The sequence below is a fragment of the Oncorhynchus mykiss genome, chromosome 4, assembly GCF_013265735.2.
Source record: "Oncorhynchus mykiss isolate Arlee chromosome 4, USDA_OmykA_1.1, whole genome shotgun sequence".
Lineage (NCBI taxonomy): Eukaryota > Metazoa > Chordata > Actinopteri > Salmoniformes > Salmonidae > Oncorhynchus > Oncorhynchus mykiss.
Genome location: NC_048568.1, coordinates 29,764,180 through 29,787,479, shown reverse-complemented (window position 1 = coordinate 29,787,479; position 23,300 = coordinate 29,764,180). Strand labels below are relative to the sequence as shown.

At 42.8% G+C, this 23,300-nt stretch overlaps 1 protein-coding gene across 1 annotated transcript; it reads left to right on the top strand.

Moving 5' to 3' along the window:
* Nucleotides 1-350: 350 nt before the first annotated feature.
* On the top strand, nt 351-21,050 carry LOC110522464 (actin-related protein 10). The gene is made up of 12 exons (XM_021600885.2): nt 351-540; nt 966-1,038; nt 14,852-14,934; nt 15,096-15,204; nt 15,593-15,768; nt 16,007-16,086; nt 17,063-17,098; nt 17,303-17,382; nt 17,564-17,637; nt 18,043-18,124; nt 19,678-19,879; nt 20,012-21,050. The coding sequence occupies exons 1-12, from the start codon at nt 464-466 to the stop codon at nt 20,191-20,193; spliced, it is 1,254 nt and encodes a 417-aa protein (XP_021456560.1). The 5' UTR covers nt 351-463; the 3' UTR covers nt 20,194-21,050.
* The last annotated feature ends 2,250 nt before the right edge of the window (nt 21,051-23,300 follow it).

Genomic DNA, 23,300 nt, shown 5'->3' with positions numbered 1-23,300 from the left:
TTTCAAATTCTATTTGAACCTCAGATTTAGTTTTTCCCGAGGCGGTGCTGAATGGACAGCTCCAAACGCCGAATTTCTCTCCTTTCATCCTTTCATGTCTACTCTTCAACGATCTATAAGAACATTAAATTGATTGCATAAAATATTGCCCAAACAATTTCATGTTCTTTATAGATCGTTCAAATTCTCAGTCCATATTTGGTGTGTAAAAATGACTTCTATAAATGTTTGGATATGACTAGTATAGACCGTGATGTATTTTTATTTTGCGTTTGATTTATAACATACAAGTATATTATCAGAAACTATTTTACAGCAGGGACAAACTATTTTTAATCAGGCGAGTTCCCCAGACGTTATTCCTCAAACTGAAAGAAAGGACCCTGCCAAACCCAGCAGGAAATAATTTATTTGCGTTTGCATGTTGTATATTGGAAACGATTAAGTAAATATAAAATATAAAATGCCCTTGTTTGAAGGGTTGGGGAGTGGAGGGGAAAAAACTGCAGTCGTCATTGATTTAGGAGCAGCCTACACAAAGTAAGTATTTAACTAGCTAGATATGTCGTTAGCTAGCAGAGCTAACGTTTACATGCTAACAACATTGGCAACTACCAGTCACACATGTTAAGTACTGAACATCAGAGATTTAAGCAAATATAAACCGACTATCCAATGTTTAAAGCACGTTATAGTTGGTCACAATGTGTTAAATATGTGTTTTTCTGAAAAAGGGCTAGCGATATTAACGAAAGCTAGATGGCTAATGTTAGCTAGCTAGCGATGTATGGAACAGCAGCAGTCTAGTGCCTGGGCTGGGGAAGATCATATGAGAATCAGACACACATTGGGACACACTAAGGCCCTTTACTCATTAAATATACATTCATTGGCATTGAGTACTGTCTGACAAGTGTCAATGATTTCACTCATCACAAACTAAATGGTTTTGTATGATGATGCAGGTGTGGCTTTGCTGGAGAAACGGGGCCCAGGTTCATCATTCCTAGTGAAATACAGAAGCCGGGACAACAGCAGGTGAGTGAGTTAGTGAGCGAATTAATGAATGACAAGTGATCTTTAATTTATGGACAGGCATTATTGAAATCGACTGTCTCTTCTCTGTGTGTGTGTGTGTGTGTGTGTGTGTGTGTGTGTGTGTGTGAGAGAGAGAGAGAAAAATAATGACTAGTGCTCTTTAAAGTGGAACTGACAGCGTTTTAACTACTTTTCAGATATGAAACAAACAGACAATCATAATATCAGTCAAATATATCAAATTCACAGATTATGCTACAAAACCAACATTATAAAAGGTTTTTCCATGACGAACACTGAGGCATTGTTGGCAGAATAGATTAGATGGACGCAGTTCAGTGCATGATTAATATAATTCACCAATACATTACTTGGTGGTCCGGTTATCAGGTTGTCAATCCCAGCTGGCCTTGTACATTGTTTGCTGCCTCCACCCAGAGTGCACTGATTCTGTTTCAATTACTCAATATTTTTGACAAAAATGGGCGAATGTAACTAAGACTGGGAATGTCAATACAATCAAACTAGCAATGGCAATGATCAGTATAATGGCAAAGCTAGCTAGCTTGCTGCTAGGAGGATATTATGTCATTGGAGGGTTGGGTGAGTGACTTCTCACACTCATTGTTTTTCGGTGGCTATACACAGCTAGAGATGCAGGTGTCATTTTGTTAGCTAGCAAGAACCTGAACGACTGTATTATACAGTTATCATATCTCTTGCGTTCACAAATTCACTCTGGCTAGCTACTCCAATTTCAGAGCACTCTCACCTGTGTGCCAGAGCGCAGAATAGCTGTTTAATTTACAAACATGCAACATCTGCTGAGTCACGAACGCTCTAGATTTAGTATTTTTTAGGGTCCCCATAGCTGATGCTTTTGCAACAGCTACTCTTCCTGGGGTCCACACGAAACATGCCATAATACATAGTAGGGAACATTAGTAGTCAAGGACTGAAATACATTTTATAATGTCACACAGCCTACATATCAGTACATACACACAATATCTAGGTCTAATGCATAGTACAGTGCAAATTACAATACAATATATATATATATATATATATATATATATATATATATATATATATATATATATATATAAAATGGATGTGTCTCTTCACAGTCCCCTTTGTGCAGTAAGGTGCTATTTTATCTGGGGTTTTTTAACTGGTTTTATTGCTAATATATATATATTACTTTTTTCCCCCACATTTTCACACAGTACATTTATAATTTCCAAGGGGCTATACATTTGGGTGAGTTTTTTTCTCTCACCTAAGTAGCCTCATTTCACTGCCAAAAAGAAAATTAAACCATCTAGTGTTCAGTGAAATAACAACACAATGTCAAATACAGGTAGCCTAGTCAAATAATTAACATCCAATCACCTCAACCGTTACTCTCTCGCGGTAATTCCACTAACGGTCCGTATGTAGACAAATGTAGCTGCTGCTCATTCCGTTTGCTCGAAAATTGATAAATGTTTTTTTTTATTTTTTTAAGTACTGCTATTACCAGCAGTACTGCACCTGTTGACGACACAAATTGTTCTGCTTCCACGAGCACATCCAATGCTAGCATCAGTAATTCTATATTTGTTGTTAGCCCAGCTAGCATGGACACTGACAGTTGTGAATCTGATGCAGCCGAAGAGCTACTGCCCCCTTACCCGGGAAAGCAGCAAAATAAAATACAGGGACATTGAACCATCGAAGAGGCGCAAATATGATGAGAACTATATTGATTTGGGGTTCACTTATATTGGGAGTAGTGCCTTTCCTCAGCCACAGTGTGTTATATGTGCAAAAGTACTATCTCACAACTCGATGAAACCTTCACTCTTGTGCAGACATTTAGAAACAAAACATGCCCATTTGGAAAATTGGCCACAGGATTTTTTGAGCAAGAATTAAGATGACTTTCGAGTACTAAGACATGTATAAAAGCAACCGATACCATTAATAAGAAGGGGCTAAAAGCGTCTTATATGGTGAGCTACCGAGTGGCTAGGACAGTCAAGTCCCATACTATTGTGGAGGACTTAATTATCCATGCTGCTGCGGATATTGCTGGGACAATCCTGGGGGAAAAGGCCCAAAAAACGAATGCCTTCATCAAACAACACTGTTTCACGACGCATCAGTGACATGGCAGGAGATGTTTTGAAACGATTTCTGCTTTGCATACAAGCCAGTGAATTCTATGCGTTACAGCTGGATGAGTCAACGGACGTAGCAGGCCTGGCACAGCTCCTGGTATATGTCTGTTACGTTTATGGGGGGGTCAATTAAGGAAGATATCCACTTCTGCAAACCACTGGAAGTCAGGACAACAGGAGAGGATATTTTTAAAGTACTGGACAGCTTTGTGACACCAGATGGACTTTGGTGGTAAAGATGTGTTGGTATCTGTACTGATGGCGCAAAAGCTATGACAGGGAGACATAGTGGAGTGGTAACGTGCATGCAAGCAGTTGCTCCCGACGCCACTTGGGTACACTGCAGCATCCACCGAGAAGCTCTTGCTGCCATGGGAATGCCTGACAGCTTGAAAAACGTTTTGGTCACTACAGTGAAAATGGTTAACTTTGTTAAAGCAAGGCCCCTGAACTTGTGTATTTTCTGCACTATGCAATGATGTGGACAGCGACCATGTAACCCTTTTACAACATACAGAAGTACACTGGTTATCAAGGGGCAAAGTATTGACACGTTTTTTTTAATTTTTATTGAGAGACGAGCTTAAAGTTATCTTTACTGACCATAATTTTCACTTGTCTGACCGCTTGCATGATGACGAGTTTCTCACACGACTGGCCTATCTGGGTGATGTTTTTTCTCGCCTGAATGATCTGAATCTAGGATTACAGGGACTCTCCCAAACTATATTCAATGTGTGGGACAAAATTGAGGAGCTCTTCTGTATGCATTAAGACGGACAACACACAGGTCTTTCCATCATGTATATTCTTTTTTTTGTGCAAATGAACTCAAGCTTACAGACAATGTCAAATGTGATATAGCGAAGCACCTGAGTGAGTTGGGTGCCCAATTACTATTTTTTATTTTTATTTCACCTTTATTTAACCAGGTAGGCTAGTAGAGAACACCTTTATTTAACCAGGTAGGCTAGTTGAGAAGTTCTCATTTGCAACTGCGACCTGGCCAAGATAAAGCATAGCAATTCGACACATACAACAACACAGAGTTAGTTACACATGGAATAAACAAAACATACAGTTAATAATACAGTAGAAAAAAGAAAACAAAAAGTCTATATACAGTGAGTGCAAATGAGGTAAGATAAGGGAGCTACGGCAATGAATAGGCCATGGTGGCAAAGTAATTACAATATAGCAATTCAACACTGGAATGGTAGATGTGCAGAAGATGCATGTGCAAGTAGAGATACTGGGGTGCAAAGGAGCAAGATAAATAAATACTGTATGGGGATGAGGTAGATAGATGGGCTGTTTACAGATGGGGCTATGTACAGGTGCAGTGATCTGTGAGCTGCTCTGACAGCTGGTGCTTAAAGCTAGTGAGGGAGATATGAGTCTCCAGCTTCAGTGATTTTTTTAGTTTGTTTCAGTCAATGGCAGCAGAGAACTGGAAGGAAAGGCGACCAAAGGAGGAATTGGCTTTGGGGGTGACCAGTGAGATATACCTGCTGGAGCACGTGCTACGAGTGGGTGCTGCTATGGTGACCAGTGAGCTGAGATAAGGCGGGGCTTTACCTAGCAGAGACTTGTAGATAACCTGGAGCCAATGGGTTTGGCGATGAGTATGACGTGAGGGCCAACCAACGAGAGCATACAGGTCGCAGTGGTGGGTAGTGTATGGGGCTTTGGTGACAAAATGGATGGCACTGTGATAGACTGCATCCAATTTGTTGAGTAGAGTGTTGGAGGCTATTTTATAGATGACATCGCTGAAGTCGAGGCTCGGTAGGATGGTCAGTTTTACGAGGGTATGTTTGGCAGCATGAGTGAAGGATGCTTTGTTGCGATATAGGAAGCCGATTCTAGATTTAATTTTGGATTGGAGATGCTTAATGTGAGTCTGGAAGGAGAGTTTACAGTCTAACCAGACACCTTGGTATTTGTAGTTGTCCATTTATTCTAAGTCAGAATAGTGATGCTGGACGGGCGGGCAGGTGCGGGCAGTGATCGATTGAATAGCATGAATTTAGTTTTACTTGCATTTAAGAGCAGTTGGAGGCCACGGAAGGAGAGTTGTAATGGCATTGAAGCTTGTCTAGAGGTTAGTTAACACAGTGTCCAAAGGGGCCAGAAGTATACAGAATGGTGTCGTCTGCATAGAGGTGGATCAGAGAATCGCCAGCAGCAAGAGCGACATCATTGATGTATACAGAGAAGCGAGTCGGCCTGAGAATTGAACCCTGTGGCACCCCCATAGAGACTGCCAGAGTTCCGGACAACAGGCCCTCCGATTTGACACACTGAATTCTATCAGAGAAGTAGTTGGTAAACCACGCAAGGCAATCATTTGAGAAACCAAGGCTGTCGTGTCTGCCAATAAGAATGTGGTGATTGACAGCGTCGAAAGCCTTGGCCAGGTTGATGAATATGGCTGCACAGTAGTGTCTCTTATCGATGGCGGTTATGATATCGTTTAGGACCTTGAGCGTGGCTGAGATGCACCCATGACCAGCTCTGAAACCAGATTGCATAGCGGAGAAGTTACGGTGGGATTCGAAATGGTCGGTAATCTGTTTGTTGACTTGGCTTTCGAAGACCTTAGAAAGACAGGGTAGGATAGATATAGGTCTGTAGCAGTTTGGGTCTAGAGTGGCAGCTTTCCAATCTTTGGGAATCTCAGACGATACGAAAGAGAGGTTGAACAGGCTAGTAATAGGGGTTCCAACAATTTCGGCAGATACTTTTAGAAAGAGAGGATCCAGATTGTCTAGCCCGGCTGATTTGTAGGGGTCCAGATTTTGCAGCTCTTTCAGAACATCAGTTGACCGGGATAGGGCTAGGGGTAGCAAGGTGGCCAGCCAGGTGGAAAGCATGGCCAGTCGTAGAGAAATGCTTATTGAAATTCTCAATTATAGTGGATTTATCAGTGGTAACAGTGTTTCCTAGCCTCAGAGCAGTGGGCAGCTGGGAGTAGGTGCTCTTATTCTCCATGGACTTTACAGTGTCCCAGAACTTTTTTGAGTTTGTACTACAGGATGCAAATTTTTGTTTGAAAAAGCTATCCTTACTTTTCCTAACTGCCTGTGTATATTTGTTCCTAACTTCCCTGAAAAGTTGCATATCACGGGGGCTATTCGATGCTAATGCAGAACGCCACAGGATGTTTTTGTGCTCTTCCAGGGCAGACAGGTCTGGAGTGAACCAAGGACCATATCTATTCCTAGTTCTAATTTTTTGGAATGGGGCATGCTTATTTAAGATGGCGAGGAAGGCACTTTTAAAGAATAACCAGGCATCCTCTACTGACGAGATGAGGTCAATGTCATTCCAGGATACCCCAGCCAGGTCGTTTTAGAACGGCCTGCTCGCAGAAGTGTTTTAGGGAGCGTTTGACAGTGATGAGGGGTGGTCGTTTGATCGCAGACCCATTACTGATGCAGGCAATGAGGCAGTGATCGCTGAGATCTTGATTGAAAACAGCAGAGGTGTATTTGGAGGGCATGTTAGTTAGGATGATCTCTATGTGGGTGCCCGTGTTTACGGATTTGGTGTTGTACCTGGTAGGTTCATTGATCATTTGTGTGAGATTGAGGGCATCAAGCTTAGATTGTAGGATGTCCGGGGTGTTAAGCATGTCCCAGTTTAGGTCACCTAGTAGCACGAGCACAGAAGACAGATGGGGGGGGGAAATCAATTCACATATGGTGTCGAGGCACAGCTGGGGGCAGAGGGTTGTCCATGGCAAGCGACAATGGTGAGAGACTTGTTTCTGGAAAGGTGAATTTTTAGAAGTAGAAGCTTGAATTGTTTGGATACAGACCTGGATAGTAAGACAGAACTCTGCAGGCTGTCTTTGCAGTAGATTGCAATACCACCCCCTTTGGAAGCTCTATCTTGGCGGAAAATGTTATAGTTAGGGATGGAAATTTCAGGGTTTTTGGTGGTTTTCCTATGCCAGGATTCAGACACGGCTAAGACATCCGGGTTGGCAGAGTGTGCTAAAGCAGTGAGTAAAACAAACTTAGGGAGTAGGCTTCTAATGTTAACATGAATGAAACCAAGACTTTTGCGGTTACAGAAGTCAATAAATGAGAGCACCTGTGGAGTGGGAGTGGAGCTAGGCACTGCAGGACCTGGATTAACCTCTACATCACCAGAGGAGAAGTAGGATAAGGGTACGGCTAAAGGCTATACGAACTGGCCGTCTAGCACGTTCGGAACAGAGAGTTAAAGGAGCAGGTTTCTGGGCACGATAGCATAGATTCAAGGCATAGTGTACAAACAAAGGTAAGGTAGGATGTGAGTACATTGGAGGTGAACCTATGCATTGAGTAATGATGAGAAAGATATAGTCTCTAGAGACGTTTAAACCAGGTGATGTCATCGCATATGTAGGAGGAGGAACAACACGGTTGGTTAAGGCATATTGAGCAGGGCTAGAGGCTCTACAGTGAAATAAGACAGTAATCACTAACCAGGACAGTAATGATTGATATTAGAGAGAGGCATGCGTAGCCAAGTGATCATATGGGTCCAGTGACTGGTTGGGCTGGCTGGGGACACGGCGATTCAGACAGTTACCAGGCCGGGGCTAACATGCTATCAGTTAGTAGTCCGGGACTAGCAAGCTAGCAGTTGCCAGACCGGGGCTAGCAGTTAGCAGACCAGGGCTAGCAAGCTAGCAGTTAGCAGACCGGGGCTAGCAAGTTAGCAGAATGGCCTTTGGGGGACGTTGCGATGGAGGTAAGTCTGTTTTTGCCTCTTCGTGCGGTGACGTTGATAGACCAGTCGTGGATTAGTAGGGTTCCAAGTTGCTCTAGGTAGCTAGCTGGCCGCAGATAGCAGAATGGGCCTTCAGCGGACGTCACGCCTGAGAGGCCTGTTGGAATCCTCGGGCAGATTGTCGGTATTCCAGTCGTAGAGGATCGGCGGGGTTCCATGCCCCCGTACCGGCAGTAGAAGGGGTCTGGAGATTGTAGACCAGGAGTTGGCTTCGGTGGTAGCCCAGGAGCCCTAGCCGGGCTAGCTTCAGGCTAATTGGTGCTTGCTCCGGGATGGAAACGCTAGCCAGGAGTAGTCACCTGGGATTGAGGTTAGCTAGTTGCAAAGATCCAAATGAAAATGTTCAGAGTTTGAAGTAGGAATCCGGGGATATGGAGAGAAAAAAATAGGTCCGTTATGCTCTGGTTTGAGTCACGTTGTATGAACTGGCGAGAGTTTTCTGAGCTCAAGGTTAGCTGATGACCGCTAGCAGTGGTTTGCTGACTGATAGCTGGTAGCTAGTTAGCTGGCTAGCTTCAGTTGAGGGATTCCAGATCCGAAGTAAATAGAAATACTTCAGAAAAAAAACAGATCCATGCCACATTGGGTGAGGTGGGTTGCAGGAGAGTATTTAGAAGTTGAGGTTTAGGAAAATATTTCTAAAAGATATGCGAAGAAAAAGATATACACAAGGGAAACGACAGGACAAAGACAAAGACCTCTGACTGCTACGCCATCTTGGAATGAGCCAGGTACTTTCCCGAAACGGATGACACAAACAACTGGATTCGTTATCCCTATCATGCCCTGCCTCCAGTCCACTTATTGATATCTGAACAAGAGAGCCTCATCAAAATTGCAGCAAGTGGTTCTGTGAAAATTGAATTTAATCAGAAGCCACTGCCAGATTTCTGGATTGGGCTGCGATTAGAGTATCCTGCCTTGGCAAGTCGGCTGTTAAGACACTGATGCCCTTTGCAACCATGTACCTATATGAGAGTGGATTCTCAGCCCTCATAAGCATGACAACTAAATACATGCACAGACTGTGTGTGGAAAATGATTTAAGACAGAGACTCTCTCCAATACAGAGTTATGTGCATCCTTTCAAGCACACCCTTCTCATTAATCTGTGGTGAATTATTCACAATTTTTGATTAACAAATAAGGTTTTATATGTAGGCTGGATAAATATAGAGCAACATTATTGATTATTATTATTTGTGCCCTGGTCCTATAAGAGCTCTTTGTCATTTCCCACGAGCAGGGTTGTGACAAACTCACACTCATTCTTATGTTTAATAAATGTATCGTATAGTGTGTGTGTGGCAGGCTTACAATGATGGCAAAAAACAACATTTGAGAGTGCGGTGACCCTGATGCTAGAGGGGGTACGCAGCTGGAGGTTGAATATTTGAAGGGGTACGGGACTATAAAAGGTTTTGGAACCACTGTTCTAGACCAACTGCAATTGACCTATGTCCTACTTTGCCTCACATGACCACACAGCTGGGCAGTAGTCCAGTTACGACAAAGCTAGATCCTGTAGGACCTGTCTGGTCGACTGAGCAACGCCCTATCATGGACAGACCTCTTCCCGTTTTAGCTACCATTTGAGTCTATATGTTTTTACCATGACAGCTTGCTATCTAGGGTTACAGTTTAATCTCCTCAACTTGCTCAATAGCCACATTTTTCAATAATAGATCTAAACAAGGTTTAGCGTTGAGCGAGTGATTTGTCACAAAAAGAATGCTTTTAGTTAAAATATTTAGCACCAGCCTATTGCTAGTTACCCATTCTAAAACTGACTGAAGCTCTATGTTAAGTATCTCAGTTATTCATTTTACTTTTGCAGCCAATGAATCGTCAGCGTACATAGACATACAGGCTTTATTCAAGGTCAGTGGAAGGTCATTTGTAAAAACAGAAAACAATAATGGTCCTATCCGGCTGCCCTGCGGTACACACATTCAATTGAATTTGCATGAGGGAGGCTTCCGTTCACGAAAACCCCTAGATAGATAGATGGGTAACTCTCAATCCATAATAAGGTAGAGGATCCAAATCCATAACAGCAAAAAAAAAAGTCAGCAATAGGTTATTATCAATGACATCAAAAGCTGCACTGTAGTCTAACAAAACAGCTCCCACAACATTTTTACTATCAATTTCTTTCAGGAAATCAGTCATTTGTGTCAGTTCCATTAACCATTAAAGGGTGCTCTGCTATTCAAGGGCACACACTTATTTTAGGCTTAAATTGAAGATGTGGCAAACAGGAGTCCCAATGTATTCCGCTACCAACCTCAGCAATTTACCATCCAGGTTGTCGGTACCAGGTGGTTTGTCCTTATTTATATATAGCAACAATTTTTCACCTCTTCCACACCCACATTGTGGAACTCCTTGTCTTTCATTATTTGGGCCATTATGCATAAAATGAAGGCTCAGCATTTGTTGTTTGAATGTCATACCTAAGTCCACTAATATTGTCAACAAAAAAGTTATTAAAGTGATTAAAGGGTTTTGTTATGAACAAGCCATCTGCTTGTGCTTCAACACCTGCATTGCTTTCTGTTTGGGGTTTTAGACTGGGTTTCTGTACAGCACTTTGAGATATCAGCTGATGTACGAAGGGCTATATAAATACATTTGATTTGATCTGCCTCAATGCAGGATGCAGTTGTGTTTGCTTTTTTTAGCCTATAATTTAATTTACAGTACTCCAGAGCTTCTTACTATCATACTTGATATCATTTATCTGTGTTCCATAGTATAGTTTATTTTTGTTTAATTTAGTTACGTGATTTCTCAATTTACTGTATGTTTTCAAGTCTGCTGTGTTGTCAGACTTATCTGCTATTCCCTTTGCCTCATCCCTCTCCGCCATACAGTTTTTCAATTCATCATCTATCCATGGGGATTTGGCAGTTCTAACAGTCAGTTTGTTGATGGGAGCCTATCAGTAACCAGAAGAAGCAGTTTCATAAATTCTTCAAGTGCAGTGTCCAAATGTTCCTCATTACACAAATCAGACCAACAAATATATTTCACATCTTCCACATAGGAATCATTGAAAATCCTCTTGTATAATTGTTTATACACAATTTTAGGTCTCGTCTTTGGAACTTTGTTTTTTAGATATGGCTATTATATTATGATCACTACATCCGATGGGTGTGGATACAACTTTAGAGCAGATTTCTGCAACATTAGTAAAGACCTGATCAATGCACATGGATGATTTAGGTAGGTTGACTGATGACTAGAACCAGCGATTGGAGATTCTTTTTGAGTGGACAGCTTGATGACAACCAGTCAATATTTAGGACACCCAGAAAATATACCTCTCTTATGATATCACAAACATTATCCAACATTTCACACACCAAGTCCAAATACTGACTTGTAGCACTTGGTGGTCTATAGCAACTTCCTACGAGAATAGGCTTTAGGTGAGGCACATGAACCTGTTGCCATATTGTTTCCACATCATCTGACATGAGACCCTCTCTCAGCCTAACATGAAAACACTGTCATCAGCTCTGCTAGGGCAAGTAAAATGGTCAGTGTGGCGTTCTCTCATTTGTGTCTGGAAGTAGCTAGATAGCCAACTTTAGCCAATTAACTTGTGTGCTTGGTTGGGACAAGGCAGCTGCAGAAGGACGAGTAGGCTGCAATTCCCCATCGTTTATCAGTGCAATTTTCACGGCCAACTAGCAGTAAAAGTTGAGAGGGTTTATTTAATGTGCCTTCGATAGATTTTAGCTCATCTTGCTCTGGCTAGCATTAGTTGTTGGTGTGCATAACTGAGGGAGAGAGCCTACATTTTCATGGTTGTTTGATCAATAGGACTGTAAAGTTTCCAAATGTAATAGAACTCCTGTGGTATTTACATACTTGCAGAAAACCATTTGGGTGCATTGTGGCTTTTGGCGAATGCATTCTACTGATCTGAAGTCGCGCTGTTAGAACTGCCTGCAAACATCTAGTTCGAAGTGAATGATGGCAGGCTTGTGTGGCAAATGACTTTTGCGTAAAGGCCTACTGTAGCTTTGACTGCCTATGGTGCACCAGTCTGCGTAGAGTCTGGTCCTGGACGAGACGGATGTTTTAATTTAGTGCAGGGTCTATTAATTGTCCAAACGCATGGCTGCTTTCACAAATGCCTAATACATCATTCCCAAACATTCCCAAAACGGGCATATCTAAGCGGTCGCTTGTCAGAATCATTTTTTTTTATTTACATTTTTTTTAAGGTGTCATGCTGCCTTGAATGACAGATTTTAATAAGATTTAATGTTGCTAAAATGCTGTCAGTTCCATTTTAACTTTGGACAGGCAGTATGGAGCAGAGCGATCCCAATTTGATTGGAGCGCGGCACAAGATTCCCAAAAGCTGAGCGTCGGCCTTCTCACCCGCTCCAATTTTGCCCCAGTAGCGCTCACTTCACTAGCTCATGCCATGCCCAGCCCAGCATGCATTTTTAGTCTACTTCTGTGCTGCTGTAGATAACTGTCATTATAGCAAATTATTAATAAACAGAAAATCTGATCTCTTAAAAGTTTCGTTCATTTTTGTTCTGTTATCTGTATACAATAGGCCATCATTGATTTTGATCCCAATAGGCCTGGAATATTCCCACGTTCAAGGAGCTCTCCGTTTTGATTGGATTATTTTGCCTAAAAACCTTTAGGCCTGCCTATAGACAAATAAAAATAAGTCTGCATCTCTACCTGGCAAGAGTGGCCAAAGGGGTGTTTAGCATCCCCAGTGGCTTTGCCAGTGTAGAGAGGATATTCTCCGCTGCTGGCCTGCTCTCCAAGCACCATTGTATGAACCTGAAGCCACAGACTGGACAAACTCTGTCACGTCTGCTCGCGCTCCCCCTTTCTTGCGCTTGAGGGCGCCAGGCTGCTAATCATTACGCACACCTCCTGTCACCATCGTTACGCGCATCAGTGCTGCCTGTGGGTAAAACAACCCATGGTTACCTTGATTACCCCATTGGCTCATAGCAAAAACTTGACATTTTTCAAGCAACATTTTCTTATTGTCTGCTTGTTTAAGTCCATTACAAAACTACATTAAAGGAAAGTACAACATGTCTAAAGATTTCTTGGTGGCAGGCAATGTTGAAAAGTATTCTCACTACTTAGAAAAACCTAATATTGTAGGACTTCCCTCATGCCTCTTCATGTAGATTAGCCACTTGAAAGTTAGCTAGCTACCAATCAGAACATCATTAAGATAGCCAAGACCAACAACCCAAACAAACCGGCTATAATGCTACAAGTAGTGAGTGGAGTTAGACCTTACTACACAAGTTGAATGTCTTACCTGTGATTAAATGTTTGCACACACATAACTGTGTGTAGCCTACTTAGACACCGGGTCCCCATAATTTCGCACTGTTACGTTACAGCCTTATTCTAAAATGTATTAAATTGTTTATTTTCCTCAATCAATCATCCATAATGACAAAGCAAAACATTTTTAGAAATGATTGCTAATTTGATTCAAGTCCGGGCTCTGGCTGGGCCACTCAAGGACATTCGGAGACTTGTCCCGAAGCCACTCCTGTGTTGTCTCGGCTGTGTGCTTAGGATCGTTGTCCTGTTGGAACCGTCGCCTCCAGTCTGAGGTCCTGAGCAGGTTTTCATCAAGGATCTCTCTGTATTTTGCTCTGTTAATCTTTTCCTCGATTCTGACTAGTCTCCCAGTCCCTGCCGCTGAAAAACATCCCCACAGCAGGATGCTGCAACCACCATGCTTCACTGTAGGGATAGTGCCAGGTTTCCTCCAGATGTGATACTTGGCATTCATGCCAAAGAATTTGTTGTTTTCGTAAGACCAGAGAATCTTGTTTCTCATGGTCAGAGTCTTTAGGTGCCTTTTGGCAAACTCCAAGCAGGCTGTCATGTGCCTTTTACTGACTAGTGGCTTCCGTCTGGCCACTCAACCATAAAGGCCTGATTGGTGGAGTGCTGCAGAGATGGTTGTCCTTCAGGAAGCTTCTCCCATCTCCACAGAGGAACTCTAGAACGCTGTTAGGGTTCTTGGTCACCTCCCTAAGGCCCTTCTCGCCCAATTGCTCAGTTTGGCTCTAGGAAGAGTCTTAGGAACCACTATCTTCTTTCATATAAGAATGATGGCGGCCACTGTGTTCTTGAGGACCTTCAATGCTGCAGACATTTTTTGGTACCCTTCCCCAGATCTGTGCCTCAACACAATCCTGTCTCGAAGCTCTACGGACAATTCCTTCAACCTTATGGCTTGGTTTCTGCTCTGACATGCACTGTCAACTGTGGGGACCTAATATAGACAGGTGTGTGTGCCTTTTCAAATCATGTCCAATCAATTGAATTTACCACAGGTGGACACCATGTTGTAGAAACATCTCAAGGATAATCAATGGAAACAGGATGCACCTGAGCTCAATTTCGAGTCTCATAGCAAAGGGTGTGAATACTTATGTAAATAAAGTATTTGTTTTTTTATACATTTGCAAACATTTCTAAAAACCTGTTCTTCGCTTTGTCATTATGGTGTATTGTGTGTAGATTGATGAATTCATTTGATTTGATCCATTTTATAAAAAGGCTGAAACGTAACAAAATGTGGGAAAAGTCTGAATGCTTTCCGAAGGCACTGAACAACACAGCAGCTTTTCGGCATGTTTTGTTATTTCTGTATAATAAAATAATTGACAAAGTTGGCTCTTTTACAATGGGGGTCAATGGGAAAGAATAATATTTTTTTCACCAATTTGTGCTCGTGGTTGGGGGGAATTCCTTCATATGACATGAATACCGACTCAAAGTATTGAAATGGACAGCCTCATCTATAACCATTTCTGTCGGTGTGTCTTTTCTCACAGTCTATCAAAGTGGTTCAGTACAACATCAACACAGAGGAACTCTACTCCAACCTCAAGGAGTTCATCCACACGCTCTACTTCAGGTAAGGAGCTTTTGACAAAGCTAGTAGTGTGTGTAGTGACTGACACATCAGTGGCAATAACATTAAAGCAACCATGGGAGTCAGCCATTTTGGAGATGCACCCCAGGCCATAATAAAATTAATGATTGAATGTCTGTCTACTACCTTTCTGTCCTGCCCAGGCATCTGCTGGTGAACCCCCGTGACAGGAGAGTGCTGATCATCGAGTCCATCCTCTGTCCCTCCCACTTCAGAGAAACCCTCACCAAAGTCTTCTTCAAACAGTTTGAGGTACTGAGACCAGCTGGACCAATGATCTATGTCTATGGGTGCATTTACACATGCAGCCCAATTCTGATCTCTTTTTTTCACTAATTGTTATTTTGACCAATTAGATCAGCTCTGAAAAATATCTGATGTGAAAAGATCTAATGTGATTGGTCAAAACCAATTATTGGAAAAAATATCAGAAATGGGCTGCCTTTGTAAACTCAGCCTCTTATGTGTAGAACCACTTTACCTGGTACTAAAATTCTATCCCCTTCTCCTAACCCAAACTAGATGGGTGTAAGCTAAATGGTGAATGCAATGCTCCCCTAAGCCAATAGGGAGGCTAGATGGAGCCATCTCCATAGTGCTCAGCAATGGATGTTTAGGAGGATGCCTCTGTGTTTCCCAGGTGCCCTCAGTGCTGTTTGCTCCCAGTCACCTCATGTCCATCATGTCTCTGGGCATCAACTCAGGCCTGGTGATGGACTGTGGCTACACTGAGACACTGGTGCTGCCTGTGTATGAGTGCATCCCCATCCTGTCAGCCTGGGAAGCCCTGCCTTTGGGTGGCAAGGCCATTCATAAGTAAGTCGTGTGCATGTGTTTGAGATGGTGTAATTATGTAAAGATGTTGCCGTGTGTGCTACTTTGCTTGTGTCACGTACTGAACTTCAGGGAAACAACCTTTTGTTCACCTCTTGAGAGCTGTGTGTTTCAAGCCCCAGTTTCTTGACTACTGACAGAATCAAATGTATCAATGTGTGTGCTTTCAGGGGTACTTGCCCCCTTTGTTCTAAGTGGCTGTGTGTGTTCTAACCCTCAGGGAGTTGGATGGGCTCCTGGTGGAACAGTGTACAGTAGACTCAGACTCCAGTACTGGACAGAGTCTACCTACAGTCATTGGTAAGACCCCGACATCAGAAACCTACTTGTCAAAAACATAAGTAACTTACCGTACAACTCAAGCAGTGCTTTGTCATTGTATAAACTGTCTCAGCCGTCCCATGGATCCTCTTGTTTTCTTGCTGTGGCTATATCATGCTTTGTGAATAGCTGTTGTTGGCAATCTTGTTAATTGATTTTCCTAATTAGCTTCATAATGATGCTGGTGTTCTATTGTTATATGTAGAGGAAGGAAGGAATTTATAATTGCTCTCTCTGGGTGAATCAATCATGCAACATTTTGTATTCAGAAGTCGTTGCTATAGCCTGATGTGAAAGGAAGGACCCGCTCCGTCTTTTTTGAATTATATATATGTGTGTATGTATATATACACACACACACATTGCCTATTTGAGTTATTTTTCTCCTTGTGTACTGTATCCTGGAAGTACTGTTCTTTTCTGATCCGAGAGTGAATTCCTATGTAGAGCAGCAGTAGCTCACTAGCTTGCTGATGCAGGGCTAGGCAGGCCTGATGGGCATAAATCATTTAAACAGGCATATTATAGACCATCTCTCTCTCTGCACTACTGAACCACACCACTACAGTACCACGGCACAACTGAATGCACTATTACAGTCAAATGACTGACTATGTAATTAATGGCATGAGACTGTTGTGAATGCAAACACTAAACTGTAGCAAACGTATCCAAGGGAAGCAAAAAAAAAAGTATGTATTAAAATTGGGACAAGTAAACTGCTCTGAACTTATCAAGACTTGATATAATCTACTTTCTCCATACTTCCTCAACCGAAGAGTGCACCTCTGGTGTCCTCTCCTTGTCTCGGACACACACCATTTGACTACAATGAGACACAATCATTTATTACAGTAATAGAAGCATTGGCGTGAAAGGAAGGGCTCAGTGTGAGGGAGGATAAGTGGGTCATTGGTAAATAGATCTCACTTTTCATCCTGTATTTTGTTCCCAGGCTCCATCCCAGAGGAAGTTGTGGAAGATATCAAGGGTATGTTCAAAATAAACCACTTGTTTTTATTGCCTTTATTACAGACAATGCTGGGATTCCAGTTTAGCAGCTAAAGTAAATGGATTTAGCTACAAAAGGCAGCTAAAGCTAAGTCATTTTTAAAAAGATATCTTCGCCCCATTCATGTATGTTGGCGGTAGCATACTCTCATAGACCCTCTTGTTTGTGTTGTTTCTTGTCCAGTCAGGACCTGTTTTGTCAGTGACCTAAAGAGAGGCCTGAAGATCCAGGAGGCCAAGTTTAACCTAGAGGGCACGGCTGAGGTCAGTGACCTTTAACCCCCAACTGGGCAGTCAGTCATTTCTATATTTGCATTGTCTGGTATATTCAAGCAGTAGCTATTGCTGTGTTCTTCCAGTAAATGCCATTTGTTAAAGTTAGTTTGGTGAGTATTATAGTCCAGTGCATTTGAGACTCTTGCATCCATGTTCTTCCACCTTATAGCGACCAACACCACCCCCTGATGTTGATTACCCATTGGATGGGGAGAAGATTCTGCATATCAAGGGAACAATCAGGTAGCTGTTTTTTTTATATATATCTTCTCAGCTGAAATGTGATACAATTACAAAACACAGCCAAAGGGTTGTGTTTACTGATGTAATCTGTGTCCATTTCATTCATGTCCAGAACATTTCAAACCTAGATATTTGGTTCTGTGTCTCCTCTTTAATATCTGGGTCACCTTCTTCTATTATTGAATCTGGGTTGTCTCTGCAAGGTTTTCATCATGTCTGTCTGTATGCTCTTCTCAGGGGCGGATAATGAACCTACAATTGCTCCTTGGGGCCACAAAAACGTTTATCAAATTGAATTGAAATCAAGACTGTCTTTTTGCCAACTTATTGCAGGGACTCTTGATTGATGTGTTGGTTCTGTATCGTAGGGACTCTGAGTGACGTGTGGGTTGTTGTGTTTTGAAGGGACTCGGTGATGGAGATGCTGTTTGAGCAGGACAATGAGGAGAAGAGTGTGGCCACTCTAGTGCTTGACACTCTGGTCAAGGTAACATTTGTTTTCATAATTGAAAAATACCATGTATTAATCTGGGGTTTCTTTCTGCTCAAACCGCAAGAGATGAGATGCTGCCAAAATGGGTACGGAATTCATGTTACTTCGTCAGTAATTACTGGACGATGTGTTGTTCGCAACGACCTTTCATCAGACATCTGCGTCTTCTAATTAAAATCGTCAGCTATTTCATAATTCCTTTTTCCATTTTGTAATGACGAACACATTTCACCAACACGTACGAAGAGAGACTTTAACCCTGTTACCATAGCAACAGTCCCAGCCTCCCGGGACTCTCCAGTTCACTGAGGTGAAATCGTCTCGGTTCCTTCTCAATTTGCCTGAAGACCCAATGTTGAATTACATAGAATTCTACTTTGGGCAGAAACTAGCATTTGTATCAGGAAAGTTTCCTCTCACGACCTCTACAAGCCAGAATGCTGAATAAAATGATACTTTACTGGTTGTCTGTGTAGTTGGTCATTTTGCAGGTAGGAATGCGAGACAAAATATCCACAGAGTAGTATTATCAACCCGACCTTCAGTATGCTGGTCTGTATATCGTTTGTATTTCTGTTTTTATTTTCAATACTGATGCAATTCGCACATGACAAACATGTGCACCATATGGTTGAGCCTAACTGAACGGCAAACACTTCCAGCTGATTGCAACAACAAAAAAGTGCTTTGGTTGACTGCATTCGGCTATTGTGCATCATGTGCAATGCGTCAGCATATTGGATATACAAGTGAAAGAACCTACTGGTTCCGTAGAAAGTCGGGTAAACAATTTCCTGTGGATACCCCATCTCCACCTCCTACCGCCAAAATGACCAACAGCATGTACAGCTGGTAATGTAAGTGTAAATATAATTTTATTCAACATTCTGCTTTGTAGACGCTATTGCATATTTTTTCCCGATTTTTTTTTTCAGACTGATAACCATGGGAACAGTCTGATGTTTAGGCAACTTCTCAACGAGTCGGATCAGACCAATGACAGACCATTCATCTTAATAGGCAGAGTAGCTTCCATGACTCTTCTTGCATGCTTTGTGCTTGTGCTGCACTCTGTAAGCACAGTACCATAAGCACTCATTGGTATTTTGTGGACAAGTGTGACAGGCAGTGTAGTAGGCTTGTAAACAGTCCACTTCTCTACCGTGTAGGGTCAGTCAATGAGATTTATCTCCTGAGAGACCAGCACTGTGGACAAATAGGTTTCTGTGGCTGAACAGGTTTCGTCCCACCCAGTCCTTAAGGAGTTTTTTCTTGCCTCTGTCGCCTCTGCTTGGCACCGGTTGCTGTGAACCACTTAACAAGTACAACTGATTTAGTAAATGAAATAAATCTGAATGACTGATACATTTCTTCTGATCACATTATTATTTTTTTTGGTCTTATTAAATCCTTATTTCTGTCCCATAGACAGTCTTAAGCAGCTTGGGAGTTTAAGCCCAGTTTACAGTTAATCTTGTGAAAAGTACATTTGAGAAAATACGAAAGATTGATACATACTGATGTTTCTATCTGATGAACCCCCTCAGTGTCCCATTGACACTCGTAAGGCGCTATCTGAAAACCTGGTCATTATTGGGGGCACGGCCATGCTGCCTGGCTTCCTGCACCGGCTCCTGGCTGAGATACGCCTCCTGGTGGACAAACCCAAGTATCGCGACGCCCTGGCCACCAAGAGCTTCAGGCTGCACAGTCCTCCAGCCAAACCCAACTGCACCGCATGGCTTGGAGGTGAGAGACAGAGTAGTCTGATAACCAACCTTGTCCTTGGACTCTGTATGGATCAGTTGGGGGTGGTAATGCAGGTAGGTATACACCAGCTTTGAATAACCCTGTGTCTCCTGCTTTCCTCTCCCTGTGTAGGAGCGATCTTTGGAGCACTGCAAGACATCCTGGGTAGTCGTTCTGTGTCGCGCGACTACTACAACCAGACAGGCCGTATCCCCGACTGGTGCTGTCTCAGCTCCCCGCTGCCAGAATCAGTCTATGATGCAGGGAAGACCCCTCCACCACTCATGAAGAGAGCCTTCTCCACAGAGAAATAAACCACTAGACACTATTGTCTACCCCTGGTCTGCGTCTGCAGTGCCACCCTAAACCAAAAATAGTGCACTATATAAGGAAAGTGGTGCCATTTTAGTGGCACCACTAAAACTCACCCCAAACTCACCCCAGACGTAACTTGAACATATCAGACATTATGGGTGTGCCTCAATAGTCTATTGCGGTTTCCTCTACTCATGCCCTTCCCCTCATCTGTAAGGCGAGGGAGGCACTTTAGACTAGAGATGCACCCAGCATCTCAACCCCCAGATGGCTGTGGATTGTGGAGGTTTTAGTTCTATCAGTCTTTATGTGCCTGTTCTGTAAGACTCCTGCCACACTGTGTTCCAGATTCTGCTCACTCTATTGCTAACTAGATGTTTTGTCTAAGGATTGCACTGGTACAGTAGTCAGCATTTGAATTGAGAGTACTGTGCTGGGGTCAGGGAGAGCAAGTTCTGGGTCCAGATCGTTGTACACAAGGTGGTCTTGAACAGAGTTGTGGCCATGTGTTGACTATCCCCTTGAGGCAGAAGTGTGGATTTGACTCGGTTTTCCAGCTGAACTGAGGCTTGTCATGTTAACACTCTTGAGCTCTATATAGAAACTGTCAGTAAGAAAGTATACTGCATTTCAACCAGATAAATTGCAGTTCAGTTTTGATATTTGGCTGTCAAGTTTCTCTTTATGTAGTCCTTGTGAATGCTACCCCCAGGCATTCCTTTTCAGCTAATATGTAGTGTTTTATTTATTTTTTATTTGCCATGTAAAACATTGAAACTGATATTAATCTCCCCAGAGCTCTTATCCTGTAATGCATCAACTCAAACAGCGCTGAATAAACATTCCTGCTGTTGCATGTTGTCGTTCCTGTCTTGTCTGTTTGTTGTTCTGCCCCGTCTCTCATGAGGCTTATTTCTCACTCTCCAGAGCCTTTAAGTGATGTTTCACACAGATATACTATAGAGTACACTGGCTGAATAATGTTCACTCCATGAGACAGCAGTCAGGAGGATTGTTTGAATATGGTTTATGGGTATTTCCCAGCACTGTCACTTTCAAAGTAATGAACACCAGGCCAAAGAATCACCAGTTGTATCATGCTCATAAGAAATAACAGGCTGAGCAGCACACACAGATCTCTGAAGTAATCTCTTCCAACAGTCACTGGCTGCTCTGGTATGGAGTGCCATGAGTCTAACACATGAAATAAAGAAAAGATGCCTGCACACTAATGAATGCTCAAGTTGTTTTATTGTGCAACACTGACAAAGGTCTGTGTCATTTTGGTTGTAACATGAGATTTGAGAAGTGTGCGGGTATCCTCTATTTCATTTTTTTAAACCAGTACCTGCAAATCATTTAATGTGTGTACACTATGTTTAAAACATGAATTATCATCCATTTCTGGCATGAATAAAAGACTGCAGTCAGAACTGGAATAAATGAAATGTGGCTGTATTTGATTCAAGGTCTTCTATATTCCTGGGTCCATATCAACTTTCACACACACATTCCCCAATCCCACAATGACCTGTAATCATACAGCTGAGATCACCATATACCTGTGATTGACTGTATCCTTAAATCAACCCTGAATGAACCTGTATGATCTGGCCTGGTCCCAGTCTAGTGGATTATGGATCCAATATGGACATTGGTAGGTAATTCTGGCTGGCTGGGCAGGTAGGTTTTGAGTACAACATGTATCGCCCACAAGGAGGCGCCATAGTGAAACCAAAGTGTGCCTCAGAGGTCACAAATCATACTGTTTAGGCGGTTGTTACTGTGTGTCTGTCTGGGAACTGGTGTGGCATCATTACCCAAAATGCAGCTGGGCCCAGAGACTGGGAAATCTGTTATAGCTCAGAGTCCAATCCCCAGTTTGACTTAATCTCTGCCTGTACACGCACACACCAATTGCAGACACGCAAAAAACACCCACCATCACTGTCTCCCTCACTCTCTTGAGGCGTCCTCGGAGCTATCTCTGTTGGGGTCTCCCCTGCAGCCCCACAGGACTACCTACTTATGTATGTTAGTGGCAGTGAACCCAGCATGACATCACTGAGCCAGACCACACAACAGTCACACTGCTGTTCTCTTCCTGAGCCTCCATGTTGGGAGAAAGTACTTCTTGGGAAACTCTCTCTCAGATATGGAGATGGGTATAGACTGAAGGATAACAGTGTCTAGTCTACCAATCCTGCATACTAACCAAACGGTACTAACCCCCGGAGTAAGTGATTCAACTCCCCAGAGTAAGGGATTCAGCTCCCCAGAGTAAGGGATTCAACTCCCCAGAGTAAGGGATTCAGCTCCCCAGAGTAAGGGATTCAACTCCCCAGAGTAAGGGATTCAGCTCCCCATAGTAAAGGATTCAACTCCCCAGAGTAAGGGATTCAGCTCCCCAGAGTAAGGGATTCAGCTCCCCAGAGTAAGGGATTCAACTCCCCAGAGTAAGGGATTCAGCTCCCCAGAGTAAGGGATTCAGCTCCCCAGAGTAAGGGATTCAGCTCCCCAGAGTAAGTGATTCAGCTCCCCAGAGTAAGGGATTCAGCTCCCCAGAGTAAGGGATTCAGCTCCCCAGAGTAAGTGTTATGTGAGAAGATTGAGATGCGAGGGGGAGGAAGGGAGAAAATAATGGAGATAGAGAGCGAGAGAGAGTGAGAGATAAGGAGGGAGGGAATGATAAAGATAAGGAGGGAGGGAAGGATAGAGATAAGGAGGGAGGGAAGGAGAGAGGGATAAAGGGAGGGAGGGATAGAGAAAAGGAGGGAGGGATAGAGAAAAGGAGGGAGGGAGGGATAGAGAGAGGAGGGAATGGATAGAGGGAAGGATGGAGGATAGGGAAAAAGAGGGAGGCAATCTTATACGCTGCTCGTCTCTCCTCCAGACACTCACATTCAAAACAAACCTCCCTAATTAACTCGTTGTCAATCACTCTGGTTTTAATAACAGAAATTATGATTCCACAGAATCACTACCAGTAACTGTATTCACCATCATCAGTGTGAGAGTTATTTTTTCAACTAATAACAGGCCTGTACCATTATCATGAATGGAGATGGAAGGTAATCTCTCCTAAAGTGTGAGTAGCATGGCCTAT